The sequence below is a fragment of the Centroberyx affinis genome, unplaced genomic scaffold, assembly GCF_046629955.1.
Source record: "Centroberyx affinis isolate AG114_WGS23_722 - 3 ecotype Tasmania unplaced genomic scaffold, CSIRO-AGI_Caff_v1 ptg001226l_1, whole genome shotgun sequence".
Classification (NCBI taxonomy): domain Eukaryota; kingdom Metazoa; phylum Chordata; class Actinopteri; order Beryciformes; family Berycidae; genus Centroberyx; species Centroberyx affinis.
Genome location: NW_027279740.1, coordinates 156,430 through 170,993, shown reverse-complemented (window position 1 = coordinate 170,993; position 14,564 = coordinate 156,430). Strand labels below are relative to the sequence as shown.

General features: G+C 46.5%; 1 protein-coding gene across 2 annotated transcripts in view; it reads right to left on the bottom strand.

The window, feature by feature from the left end:
* Positions 1–637: 637 nt before the first annotated feature.
* The window catches only part of ralgapa2 (Ral GTPase activating protein catalytic subunit alpha 2), a 100,865-nt gene continuing 86,938 nt past the window's right edge, over positions 638–14,564 (bottom strand). The window contains exons 40-42 of one of the 2 annotated variants that reach the window (XM_071524705.1): positions 9,783–9,907; positions 7,404–7,463; positions 638–3,516 (exon numbers count right to left, since the gene is read on the bottom strand). In XM_071524705.1, the coding sequence (XP_071380806.1) occupies positions 3,359–3,516; positions 7,404–7,463; positions 9,783–9,907 (343 nt within the window). In that variant the 3' untranslated portion in view covers positions 638–3,358. The remainder of the gene's footprint in view (positions 3,517–7,403; positions 7,464–9,782; positions 9,908–14,564) is intronic. The other variant, XM_071524706.1, reaches the window with a different exon arrangement.

Here is a 14,564-nt window from a genome sequence, read left to right as displayed (position 1 = left end):
AGTGTGAAAATAGACTGCGGACAGTAGTGTAACACATGAAATAATAATAATAATAAAGTGTGGGATCGTAATCATAGAGAATGTCAGCCTTGGAGGGCAGGCTGTTCTGTTGCAAACTCTCCCTGCATCAATGATTGAAGCAAATAGTGGTGAGCTGGGTGAAAATGAGGCAACATTAGGGTTCTTTCTCACCCTCACGCAGTTTTAGGGCTGCAATTATGGTCAAGTGCTTTTGTAAAATGTTCAGGCGGCCTGGCAGGGCAGGGCACCTGTAGGTGCTGCAACCATTGCACCTGTACCTCCTGGTGAGGCTCCATTATGCCGGCCTCTCCCTGAGCCGGGCTGAGCAGCAGGGGAGACAGATGGGAGCGGGGTCAGGTTACCCCTGCTGCTGCTAGCATAGCGGGGCCAGGGTCAGAAAGCCCATGATAACAGCATCATCATGTCAGCACCCCCCTCCCTTACACACACACACACACACACACACACACACACACACACACACACACACACACATACACATCCTCCATACCCCTTCCTAATAAAAACCCCACCCACTACTCCAGTCGGGGGTGAAAAGCACAAACACAATGTAGAATTTCAAATTGATTTAATGAAATGTTTAAATTTTCACATTTCTAATAAAGATAGCAGGACTTCGGTTGTTAAAAACAGTTCGATATGTTGACAAGTAATGATGAAATCTTCAAGCTTTTTTTTCCTCTTCCTCTTATACAAAGATTATATTACAGGCATTAATATATTTATATTCAGAGGGTAGTGGAGCCCTCGATTTGACACAATGTACAAGGATTCCTAAACCAAGAAAAAAACCAAAAAACATACTAGAACTAACACTAGCTCTTTTGCTTCACAAGTATAAACCAGTACATAAGACACACAATCCTTATCCTGGTCCAAACTAACGTCTCCAGCTCCTAAGCCCCCACAGAGTAACATGGACCCCCGTCCACTAACATATACACCCTGAAATCTTGACCCCCATATTATATCAGCAACAAGGGTGGTTCCTTCAAGTGGCTTTTGGGGGAATATGAAAACGTTAATGTGACCCAGGTCTATATGTCTATACATTCTTCAAAAAAAAAAAAAAAAAAAAGCACAAATATAGACTTCGCTCTCCACCAACTCCTGCTGTTTGCACCCCCTGCGTTTCGCTTGGGGAGTGAACAGCCAAAGGAAGGAGAGATGTGAGAGACGGAACAAAATGACAGGAGGAGAGAACGGGGGAAAAGTATAAGGCATAGTAGTGCAACAGATGGGGATAGTGTTGCAGCTTGGGTGGAGCCCTCAGAGGGTGAGTCTATGTATATACGTGTGTGTGGGGAACACCTGGCTACCATGGCAACCCGAGGAGGAGGGGGAGTGGGGAGTGGGGAGCAGGTAGAGTGCCAGCCTGGCTGTTGCTAAGAGGGCTGCAGGAGTTCAGCTCCGGCATGCCACCTCCACCAGTGCCCCCCCCCCCCCCCCCCCCCTCTGGCCTCATGAGGCGACTTGGGGAGCAGATCATGGGAAAGAGGAGTTGTTGGTGCCATTTGATTCCCATTCACAGACAGAGAGAGAGGGAGAGAGAGAGAGAGAGAGAGGGAGAGAGACAGAGCGGCGTGCCACCTGTAATAAAGACTAAACACAGCACCCCAGGATCCAGACAGTCTGTTTTTGTCGCGGGAAGCACAAGACACTGACCTTTTCAGTCGCAGGGGAGCATAACACTTCTTTCTAGATTGCTAACGAAGAGATGTGATGCAGGGCGGCGGGGCCGTCCGTCCGTGGTTTGTCTCACACAATGAAGACGAGAAACAAAAGAAATCTGATTATGGGCGGTGGAGGTGGCGGTGGCGGAGAGGAGGGGGAGAGGGTGTGGGACAGGATCTTCGTGGACAGACATTACACAGGCACTGTGAAAAGCTCCTTCAGAAACTTGCACTCACTCACACACATGCACGCACGCACACACACACACACACACCAGTGCATGGAGTTAAGATTCACCTGAGGCTCCGGCGGCATTTTTCTTCTAAACAGCACATGAATACATAATACAACACGACAGCAAAATAATTCATCAAATAGTAATCTCTACATACACATCTAGAAAACAGACATCCGCAAATAAAATTTTAAAGCAATTTACATCCAAGAACAAAGAGAGAAACATTCAATGCTAGTTTCAATGACAGTGAGTGCAAAAGACGTCGGTGGGAACGTTGGAATGTCATAATCCTCGCTTCGCGCGACAGGGAAAACGATGGCAGAGGAAAGAGACAGGGGGAACTTATTCAATTACCGGACATGAGCCCAAGTTAACGACATCAGAAAACAATTACAAACGCAGTCTTTTCTCATTCCAGTGGAGTTGCATAAATCAAAGCATGACAGAATCCATCGGAATTCATTTAAAAAGGAAAATTAGAGTGATAAAAAAAACAACAACCCAAAAACAAATTTCGATTCGGCTCAAGTTAGAAAGATGTCATTGATTGTCCACTCTGGGTTCAAAACAATTAAAAAAAGAGCCTCTGGCTGCACATACTACCAGTGCTCCGTAACCAGGAAGTCTGTGTAGTAGAGTAGTGGGTGCAGATCACGAGTCAGTCTTTTCTCCTCTCCACTGTAGGAAGATGGTCCAAAAACATGGTCCAAACTGGTGAGCAGGACATCAGACCGCCACAAAACAAAAGATATATCATCCTCTCACTAACGTTGAGAGCCAAGCAGTGTGTTTGACACAGCAGTGTGTGGGGGGGCAAAGAGGAGAAACCCACTGAGAGGCCAAAAGGCAGACATATTTATATACGGATACCAATCTGTTGTGCACAGTTTTAGCATTATGCCATTTACAGCTGTATCATTCAGTGCTTTGTTATTTGAGTGTAGAGCTAGACGAGCTACAGAAACACAGAGTAAAACACTCTCCCATTCCCTTACTATTGTATGGAAGTTTTTGCTAGTGCATGAAAACTGCACCAGAAAATGAGAATAATGACATTTTTTATCACAGGTTGATTTAAGACTCATCAGTCAAGGATTCCTATGCTGCTAAGATTCTTTAGGTGAAACCTCCATCAGAATGAACATAAATAGCTTAGTCTCATGTCCATCTCAAGCAGTTAAACATCAAAACAAAATGGAAATGTATCAAAGTAATCAATAATTGCCACTTAAATTAAAAATTGCAATGTGCTCCAGTTACATGTTTACATGACACAAAAACAAAACAAAGAACGACGATACACGCCAAATCTCTTGCAGTCACGACGGGGCATATGAGGTTCTTCAAGAATAGATTAAAGGCTGCATTTGGGGGTTGGGGGTGGGGGGGGTGGGGGTGAAGAGCTCAGTTGGAGGATTTGCTTATAGCGCTGGCTGATCGGCGGAGTTTTCCGGAAACTCGGTTCTTTGTGGCACGGGGCATGGTGGGGGAGACCTGGTCGACGGAGTCCGCTGGTCCCGCGGCGGTACCGACTTCGGTACTCGTGCTGCCGGTGAAGGAGCCTGGGACAGAGAGACGGAGGGGGAGTCGGTGGATGGAGAGAAGAAGAGAGTGATGGGGGGGGGAGAGAAGAGAGCTGGTCAGACATGGCAGGGGTTCATGGGGCTTTGTGTAACCGTTGTATACCCCAGCATGCTCTGTCATGCATGTGACTGCACCCCCCGACCAAGATTACCCACACTGCCGTTTACAGGATTCACACTATCATTCACTTCCACCAACAGTCACCAAACTTAAAGCAATATTCCACTTACTTTTAACATGGGGGTTATCTGGCATTTGACCACCATGGAAACCAGAATATAAACTAATCACCAAGATTGGATGCAGCTGGACGAGTTTGTGGCGTTTGTAGTTTTTGAATGAGGCCACAAAAATAGCCTGAAAACTGACATTTAACATGTTTGTGAACAGATTCAACAACAGATCCTGCTTTTAAGACAATAAAGCAGTCCTGGGTCCGTCGTCATTTTGCATTTCTATTCTTGGTTTACACTAAAATTTAAAACTAAAAGTAGATTCGGTCTCCCAAACAGGAACTATCTCTCCTAAATGATATCCTTCCGCTATGTTCTCTTCTATCAATAAAAAAATGTCATTCAGCGAAATGATGTTCTAAAATGTTGGACCCACAGTCCATTGAAAATCACAGTAGCGGGATCTGTTGTTGAATCCGTTCACAAACTGTCAGTTTTCAGCCTATTTTCGTGGCCTCACTCAAATGAATGGGAAGTAAAAATCTGATCTGAAATCTGAATGCTACAAACTCGTCCAGCCGCATCCAAGCTTGGTGAGTAGATTATATTCTGGTTTTCATGGTGGTCAAGTGCCGAATAACCCCCATGTTAAAACTAAGTGAAATATTGCTTTAAAAATAATACAAACTGTAAAAAAAAAACAAAAAAACCCCCCTGTAAACTATGGTTGGACTTGATTCTCTTTCACCCTTGCAATCATATTAAAATGAAGATGTGAGAAAGCGATCAAAATATTTCAGCGTAAAGTGAATGACATGCCTTCTTCACATGCTTTAGAGAAATCAAGCCTGTTAAAAGAGATGCTGCTTATCGTCCCAACACAAATATATTCTTCCAGATGCTTGTATGATGTGAAAAAAGAGAGGTAGCCCTCACAGCTGCATGCTAAAAAAAAATATTCAGTGGGCTATGTGAGAGCAAAATGCTTTGGGTGAAAATAAAAATTTCACATGTTGCTGTTGTGGACATGTGGAGCCTTCCCTTTGTTGAACACCATCCTTCTTCAAAAACCTCTGTGTCAATGATTACGGGACGGCAAACAGTGAAAAGTGGTGGGGGATGAAAAGCTGGCGAGGACAAACAAATATTCTGTACGTCTCCTCCACTTCCTCACTATGCCCCCCCCCCCCATCCCCCCCATCCCCATCCCAGCCATGCCGAGTTTAAACAACTTTCCTGCTTTGTCAAGATGGCATCTGGTTGCCTATTTTCTTTCCCATCCCTTTTTTTTTTTTCCTTCTCCCTGCCGTTTTTCTGAGGCATCTCAAGTTGCAGCGGCTAAAAGGGACGGCAGATGGCTGGAGTAACAGACACTCAGCAGCACAGTGGACACCAGCAGCATCCAGGACCTCTGCTTACTGGGAGAGAGAGGAGGCTGGCTTACGGAGGGAACATTGGGTGCGTATTGTACGGGGGGGGGGGGCTTCTAACATGCATTCTCAAAATCTGCATATGAATATAAAAAAAAGGGAATGGGCTTGGCTAAAGATGTGGGGTGGGCTAACTTTGGGTCTAATGGACGGAACAAATCCGGCATTCCCGCATCCATCTACTCTGCCCATTCCTACACTAATAACCTCGTAACTCTCTCCTGTCCTACACCTTCTGAGCCCCAGCTGCCTCTGCATGTGATAGACAGGAGCAAGGCAGCTGTGGAATGGGACGACCCAACAAAGACGAGCCATACATAGACAGTAGTGTTGTACAGCTCACCACCCACCCTTCTCGTTTTCCTTAGTAGCCATTAAAACGTACTGTACTATACTGTCACCCCTCCCACTGCCACACATCAGCTTCTAAACGATGCTCTATATCGTACGGCCTTATGTAAGAACTGAACTTTGATAGTAAGTTACCGAGTGAAAAAAAATAACCCAGATCCAGACGAGGGAGAGGCTAATGTGTCATCATTATTGTCATTATAACCCAGCATTTCCGCTCCTTACTCAACCCAAACTGCCTTGTGGTGAAGGCTTATTTCAGAGGGAGAGAGGAAGGGAGAGAGAGAGAGGGAGAGAGTGAAAACAAAGAGAGTATTTAAATGGGCCTGCTACCCCATTGGTCCCCTGCAGCAGTTCAAACAAGGCTTTAGACGACAAAGACGTCTTCCAGTGCGGCAGGTGTTAGTCTCAGAGTCTGCCTCAGGCAAACAGGCACACTCCAACAGGAGGAAACGGGGAAGGAGGAGGGGGTGGTGGTGGGGGGGGTGGAGGGATAGGGGGAAAAAAAGAAAGAAAGAAAAGAGAAAAGTGTTTGCCGGGGGAAGAGATAAAGGCGCGCCACATGCAGAAGCGTGGGCCAGAAGTGTAGCCGTATTGTTCATGCTGCTACTTAGTCAGGTGCTAATTGTCCCCACCGTGCATCACTCTCAATTACCAGCCTGGCCAAAACAGTAGGACACCCCCCAAATAAACAGCCGGTATCTCTGTCCCCTTCCCTTTGTCAGAGCGCTCGGTAAATAAAGCTTGGTTAGTACTGAATGAAGAAAGGAGGGGTGGGGGAAACCAGCCAGGATGAGCGAACGAGCGAAGGGTCGGTAGGTCGCTGGGCGGAAACGACAAGCTTCCGGTCCGACTCGGGGCTTACCTTCATCAAATACCGTTATCGGACCTTTAAGATATTTTTAATCTAAAAAGAAAACAAAAAAAACAGAGTAGAGCATCATGTAAGAGAAGAGTTAACACATAGACACACACACCATACCACACCGCAGCTTGAACACAACACAGCGCTGCTGAAAAGTAGATAATTTGTGGGGTGGGGGGGTACAGGTGCATTCAGACAGCTTGTGTGGCGTCGTGGTTAGTTGTCACTGGAAGGATCAAAAGTCACACAGGGTTAACAGATATGGGTGATGAGTTAATCGACTTAATGTCTGATGGTACCTGATGAATCTGTCCCATTCATGGTTCTCAGTGATTTCGGTAAGGAGAAACTGATGAAATACAAAGCATGAATGGTGAACAGTTCATAGGGCAACAGCAGGCTGAGATAAGTCTGAGGTATATTTACCACCAAATGCTACAGTTGGAAGGTGAGGGTGAGAGAGTTAAAAGATGCGGGAGTGTCTTGGATGTTCATGAGAACTACTGCAGAAAATAACTATTTTTTACTTATTTTCCCCACTCCTGTGCTGACATTATTTTGAAAATTAAAAAAAGTAGGTTTAGTTTATGAATACAAAAGAACAAACAAACAATGAAAACCGAGCAAAGCAAAGTAGTGCGTCAACAGCAAGGGTCTGTATGACAGATGGAACTGGCTCATGCAGGACGCCGTGACGCTGGACCCGAGGTTGTGGGGTGAGAGTGAGGTTGCATTCGGGATCATGGAGGAGGAAGCTGTGGAGGACGCTGACAAGCCATACAGGTAAAGAGAGGGGCGGTTGACAAAAGCAGACCTGGGTTAAAGACTGAAACACTGTGGGCGCGCTTCATTTAGCATGCAGAGTCTGTACTTAAAGGAGAGAACTGCTTTACTTTCACAAAACCTGAGAAGCTAAATCAAGCGCACCCCCCTGGAGTTATTTGATGATGGGAGGATTCACAGTGACTGAGAGTGAATGGATGGATGGCGGTGGACCGTGGCGGGGCTTCATGCCTAGTGTGGAGGAAGCAGGCAAAGAGTCTTACAGTCCAGCTTGGCCCAGGGGTACTCCATGTCCCAAACCATCCCCGGCCAACGCCTGCACGCTGTCATGGAGCATGGATGACATGTTAGTGGCGGGAATGAGAGCCAGAGCAGGAAGGATGGACAGACAGATGGATGGACAGAACTAGCACGCTCGCACAACACACACACACACACACACACACACACACACACACACACACACACACACACGCACGCACGCACACACGCACGCACGCACGCACACACGCGCACACGCGCACACGCGCGCACACACACACGCACATACACACACACAGATGAAAGGCATGGGAGGGCAATAGCACATTTCAGAAGGGTGAGAATGAGGAGCAGTGTTTTTTAAGCCAGCCAGCACAGCCACATTGAAGCTACGCTTGATGGGACACAATGGATCAGCTATGACAGACCACAGCGATGAGGGATATTTCTGTGTGTTAAATTTGTGGCCTTAACGACATCATACCTATGGTTGTGAAAACAAGCAAAATTGTCTTTTAGCCACAAAGTGGGTTCCTTGTACAAAAAAAAAGATGTAAGTATTTTTCACAGCTGCTGTAAATACAAGAAATACAGTTGACAAGAATACATAAAACACAACAAAAACAAGAAAATTGTGGCAGCAGAGAGCAGTCACACCTGGTGTATGGTGTGTATGGTGTCTGTGTGTGTGTGTGTGCGCGTGTGTGTGGACACAGTTGGCTTAAACATCCCCCTTCTCTAGAAGATTGCTGGGCAAAGGGGATTTGTGAAATTGCTCAACAGCATTGTTATAATGGTGGGCACAGAGGAAACCGAGTTACAATATTCTGTAGACGAAAAGAGTCCTAGATACAATATGGATGGACAGACACACACACACACACACGCAGGCACACACACATTTATTAATCTATTTAAACAAGTATATTCCGGAGAAATACAAATTGCCGTTCAGAGTGAGTTTCCGCAGCGCTGAGGGTGACACAACAGCTTCACAGACTTCATTATGTTATGGCCTCTCACATAAGCCACAGCACATGCCCCATGCTGCGAAACAAATCCTCATTTAGTGGCGAGAGAAATTACTCTATTCTCAGGCTAGGCTAACCTCTCTCACCTCTCTCTGCCCAGCCACAAAAGAGCCCGCGGCTGAAATAGCCCACAACATCAGCTAACAGACATGAATGACCGGGGCTTTGGGTAATTACAAGCTTTTCTTCCTCTCCTTTTTTCGATCACACGGTCTCACCCGCTCCCCCTTCATTCTCCTTCCCCTCTGTATCTATTCCCCCCCCCCCCCCCCCCCTCAGTGTGCGCTTCTCTTTGAGCTGTTTGGTGCTGTGGAGGAAGAGGTGACTGGAGGTCAGTCTGGGGAGTTTTTACACCTCTGAAGGAGAGATGGGCCAACAGTATGGTAATGTGGCTGGCCACCTCCTGCCTGCCTCCAGCAGTCTGAGGATCACACCTGCCTCCTGGGAATTTGAAGTCCTGCACACACATAAGCAGGCACGCACAAGCACACAGTCTAAAGAATCCAGACTAATTTTCACATGCCAACATGCCCAATACAAAGACTACATACACTTTAAAAACACCTTTAAAAACACACACACACCGACAGATTTGAAAATGACAAGACATCTGCGGAGCGCTTTCCGTGTCAAAACAGAATGTGTGTCCAGATCCAATCGAGTGGAAAAGTGCGATCCTGTATTGATTTCGGTGCTGTTGCAGATCGATCAGAGCTGGTACAAGCAGGAAGATAAGATATGTTTTCCGTCCTATTCATCATGGACTGATAAGAGTGCTGGGCAGACATTCGCTAGCTGGTGTTTGTCTGCGTGGGTAGATGATGTCATGATCGCACACGTATGTATGCACACACACACACACACACACACACACACACACACACACAACCACACTGCAACCTCCATTTAACAAAGCTGCTTATATTCAGAGCAGAGTAATCGGACGGAAAGATGCAGTTTGTGTGAAACAAGGAGGGACGAACGAAGGAGCGTGAGCGAGGCTTGAGGAAGTGGGAGAAAGCGGAGTGTTTGAAGTCGGTCAGACAGCGTGAAGAGCCTGGCCTGTCGTTTGATATTCATCAGCGAGCGTGGGTGTGGAAGAAAAGTGGAGAGACTGAGGGGACGGAGGAGGCAAGGAGGGCAAACAGGTGTGCTGTGGACGAGGAGAGGGGGCCGATGTGGAAAAAGAGAGAGAGAGAGAGAGAGAGAGGAGAGAGGGGGAAGAAGGCGAGGGATGAGAGCGAGCGCGATGGAGCGATATCGAGAGGGAGAGACAGAAGACGGACAGAGATGGAGTGGAGGGAACATGAAGGAGGAGAGAGAGGCGCAGAGGTGTGGTCCATGTCTCACCTGTCCCACTCATTGGATAGTAGCTGGGAGAGGGGGAGAAGACCTGCGAGGCGAAGTCTTCGAAGGTCATGACCTCTCTGTGGTTCTGAACGATGGCCTCCAGGTAGAGCGCCCGCTCCTCATAGCTGATTGGCTGCCGTTAAGGGACAAAACACAATGACAGGAGAGAGAGCGAAAAACTACAAGGCAACATAATACATTACAAAATCCATTGTGTTTGCATCCCAATTCATAGAGGTGGATTGGGTTTATTTGTATTTAAACATCCATTAAATAATCATTCTCACAAAATAATCACATTTTTATAATCAAATCTATCAGTCCATCCTTGCATAACACAGTTCCTCAGATAGGAAGACATCACAGCAGCAGTTACAAACCAAATCTTTTCAGTGTAACAGCCACCTAGGTTTGTGTGGCTCATATATATGTGAGAGTGAGCTGGGAGAATGAGAGGCAGCTTCACTGGGCAGAGAGGCACCGCCATAACTAACCAGGCCAGAAGCAGGGATGGAACAATCAGCCGTGCCACACAGCCCCAAATGAGAAAGCAGTCTCCAAAATAATCATAAAAAAAAGAAAGAAAGGGGAAAAAAAAAAAATCACTACAGGCGTGATGCTCCCAAACCTCTCCTCTCCTCCCTCTCATCCCTCTCTCCTCTCTAATAGAACCCCTGCTGGAGGCGGCGTGTCTAGGACCACCCTCCCCGACGCGCTGCCTGCCACTTCTCCGTGCCATCAGGGGGAAAATTGGAGCCATTTGAAATTCAGAGTGACAAGCAGTGACTGGAGCCTGAGGAGCCAGCATGCAGGACGGATGGTCGGATTGGAAATGGGGAACCACAAAAAAAAAAAAAGATAAAATGAATGCCGGCAAAATGGCTGCTGGGCGAGGGTGGAAAACATTCTAATAGCCGTTATCATATCATTATCATGGATATATCATGGTAAGTCTGTTGTGGAATGGAGACAAGTGCTGGATGAAATACGGTGTGGGGAAACTACTGGAGCAAAAGGGTGTTTGAGAATGCGTCTGTAATTGCGCTCATGGCTGTCTGTTGCGGTCATGCTTCCTTGATGGACGACACCTGACAAATTGCCTGACGAACACATGTAACCTCACACTCACGGACACACACACACACACACACACAGCTCGACACTCTCCCTCCTCCCATCTCATTATGAGTGTGTTGCCAGGGTGGCACTGGGCTGTTGCTAAGGCCAAAGCTGAACCAGGCTGAGCTGAGATAGGCTGGACCGGGCTGAGCGGCTCTGGTCTGGGTTAGATAGATAGGACGAGACACCGACTGGGCAGGGGGCCGGCGGTGGGCACATGCCGCCACAGCGGGGGCCAAGGCAGCCGTGACCAATGGCTGTGAGGGGAACCGTGGTGAAGCGGGGGTGACGGGCACCTGAGCCGGGACACGCCAGAGGGTCCTGTGGGCAAGCTGCTCACAGGGAGGGACAGAGGGCGAAATGGAGAGAGAGAGGGAGAGAGAGGGAGGTAGAGAGTAGGGGTGGTACTGTGTATACTCAGGGAAACGATTCACTCAGTTAGAAAATATTCTAATCGCAAAGCATTTTTGTACCCTTTACATACCAGGTTTGATTGTTGCTTATACACTACCAGTCAAAAGTTTGGACACACCACATTTTTCCGTATTTTTCTATTTTCCATATTTTTTAATAATCTAAAGGCATCGCAACTATGAAATAACACAAATGGAATTATGCAGTGACCAAAAAAGTGTTAAACAAATCAAAGCTATCTTATATTTTAGATTATTTAAAGTAGTCACCCCTTTGCCTTGATGGAAAGGCAAAGGCTTTGGAAAGAAATTCATACATAGGCATCAACTTCACTATTTATATAAGAAATTAATGTCAAGCATTTAAGCATAAGCCTTTAGATCAAAATGGCTTTAAGAGAATGAAAAACATAGTACATTCAATCAGGTGTGTCTGGTAACATGGTAACAGATGAAAACACGCTTGTGGGTTATCAAAGAGCGTCGTCACATGGGGCGACATTAGGCTACGCTTCTGACACTTATCATGTTGGCTGACAATGGCACAACAGACCAAAAACAAAAACCCTGAATAGCGCTAATTTGATCTGGAGGGCGCAAGTTGGAGAGGAAAAAAAAAAAAAGAGGAGAGAGGGAAAAAAGAGAGAGGGACGGTTAAAACAACCATGCTCCTCAAAGAGAAAAGCCTGACTTGTTCTATGTAAAACAGACCAGGGACAGAGAAGTCTATGGGTGTAAAATAAGCTTTAACCTACAAAAATCAAACAAAAAAAACAAACAACAAAAAACAAACAAGTACTTGAGGCCAAATCAACAAGCAATCCATTAGAGAAAATCCTCAAATTTCCCACTCCTAAACCTCCAAAAAACAGAAATCTTTATAAAAACTTATTTATAAAGCCAACATCTCCACTCAAGAGATGTAGAGCAGGATGAATTTCCTGGATCAAATGCATCAAAGTAATCTCCTCCTGAGCTTTGTGTGTCTTTTAGTCATAACCGGACATGCAACGTCACTCTTTCCCGTCACTTGCTGGAAACGGTGCTGGACAAAGAGAGGGCATCCCAGGCTCTGCTGCCATGGCAACTTGGGTCACGGCTCTGTGTGGCGGGTCATACCCGGGGTTTTACGGATGAGAGACACAGAGAGAGGATGCTTGTAAAAGAGAGGATGCAATGTGCCAAGATAAGCGATAAAAGGAGGAGAAAATAGGGGAAAGGGAAGGATTAAATGAACGGAGGTGAGAGAAGTTAGAGGGAAGCCTGCAAATGAAAAAGAGGGAAGGAGAGGGAGGGAGGGAGAGAGAGAGAAAGAGAGAGAGAGAACCTCCACCCAGCGTGGGTCAACAGAGCCATATGGCTGTCCATTATCAGAGATGCAGATGACTGGAGGCCTGTTATTGAGATTCCTAAAGCAAATATTGACTCCAGCTGGAGCAGACGCTCTCTCTCACTCTGACACACGCCTCTCCTCCACTACTTCCTTCCGCTGCCCTCTATCCAAGGATGAGAAATGGATTATAGTGGATGAGAGTAAAAAAAAACAAAAAAAAACAAAGTTGGAGAATAAAATGAAGGGAGATAGTGTAGAGTTATAAAAGAGAAGAGGGGAAAAGATAATGACGGTAGAGAGAAAGACAGAGGCGGCGAGGGAGGGAGATGGTAATAAAAGGTATTTTGGAGACGAGTGAAAGGGAGAGCCGTAATCAGCTCACTTAAGTAAATGTACGATGCTATCTGTGTGCAAAAAATTGCTGCACAGAAATCAGACCTAATGCACAGTGAGGGGTAATCTTGTCCTCTCTCTCTCGCTCGCCCTCATCTTTCTGCTTGTCTCTAATTACTAAGCCATGGGCACAGCTTGTTCCCCTGCATATGCACAGAGGCTGCTGCCTCCACGCAGTAACTTAATCAAGGGACACGTCCAACAATGACGCAAAGACTATATCCATGTCATGGACACTGAACCCATTGACACTGACCTCCTTTTGGGGAAAAAATAACCCACAGCTACTGGTGATGCGTGCCTGGCCAAGGCTACATGCTTGTGACAAGTTTCTCTGGATAGGTGGACCACAGATGCTAGATTTACATAGAGGTATTCTTATGATAATGTTCATCTCATATGTAATGTAGGTAATAACTGGGTTATGAGAGCCAATCTGAATCACTGTCTGCTGAATGGCATCGCCCGCCATCGCATTTTGTCCTGAAAAAACATTCTCAAGTAGCTGGGGATGATATGTGAAAAGGGAAATGCACAGATAGGTCTACATTTCCTCAGATGGACTGCAACCCAAGTCACCCGTGACATAACTGTCATTTACAGCTGAACTGTGCGGACAAGCAAGAGAAGGCAGTGTGTGGGAGGAGAGCGTGTTGCACCACTTTGGGAATTTCCAAAGAACCCCCCGCGTTCCGAGCGGCTGCATTCCTATTAGGGAGAAGAGAGGAAAACCAATGTAATGTCTATGGAGCGTGTCAACCATTGGGAGAGTAACAAGAAAAAAAAAAGTCTCCCCGGTCTGAGTTAATGTGAAACAACTTTCAAGGTAGAGTAGCAGGGTTGGTATTTAGAGAAATGGGTGGGGTGGGGTAGGGGGGGTGGGGGGCAAGAACAAAGGCTTGGTTGGTTGTAGCCAAAAAAAGGAAAGAGCACAATTCCAATCTACTCCACATTAGCGACAACATTTACACATTTGGCAAAGTGGTTTTAGCAGATAATGGTCCTTTTCCACCCCGTCCCTTGCTGGCCCTCCCTTCCTTTCGCCCCTGTGGCGCAAGCGGTGACAAAGGCAGTAACTTATGGCTGGGATGTGGCTGTCTGAGTGAGTGTAGCTGTGTGTGCATACATATATATTTGTGTAGTGACCAGCGTGACCCACTGGTGCGACACATGAATCTCAAAAAAAGACACACTATTACACAAACTCACAGGTCAATTACACTTATTTTTGCCACGCAAGTTGGATTTTGTGTTTTTGTGTCTGCACCAAACAGGAGAGTTAAACAACATCATACCTGTATGCACATGTCTGTGCATGCGTAAGTCTACATACGTGTGCATGCATATGTATCTGTGGGTGTGTGCACGTATGCATACATATGCATGCGTGTGTGCTGTCCAGATGGCAGGGGGGTAGCCATGGGGGAATGGTGGGGGTCAAGCATCTTTGTGGATCAAAGCCAAGGTCAGGGCAGCTGCAGTGGCCCATGTTCAAGGTGAATGGAGGCCTCAGATGGCTCTTCA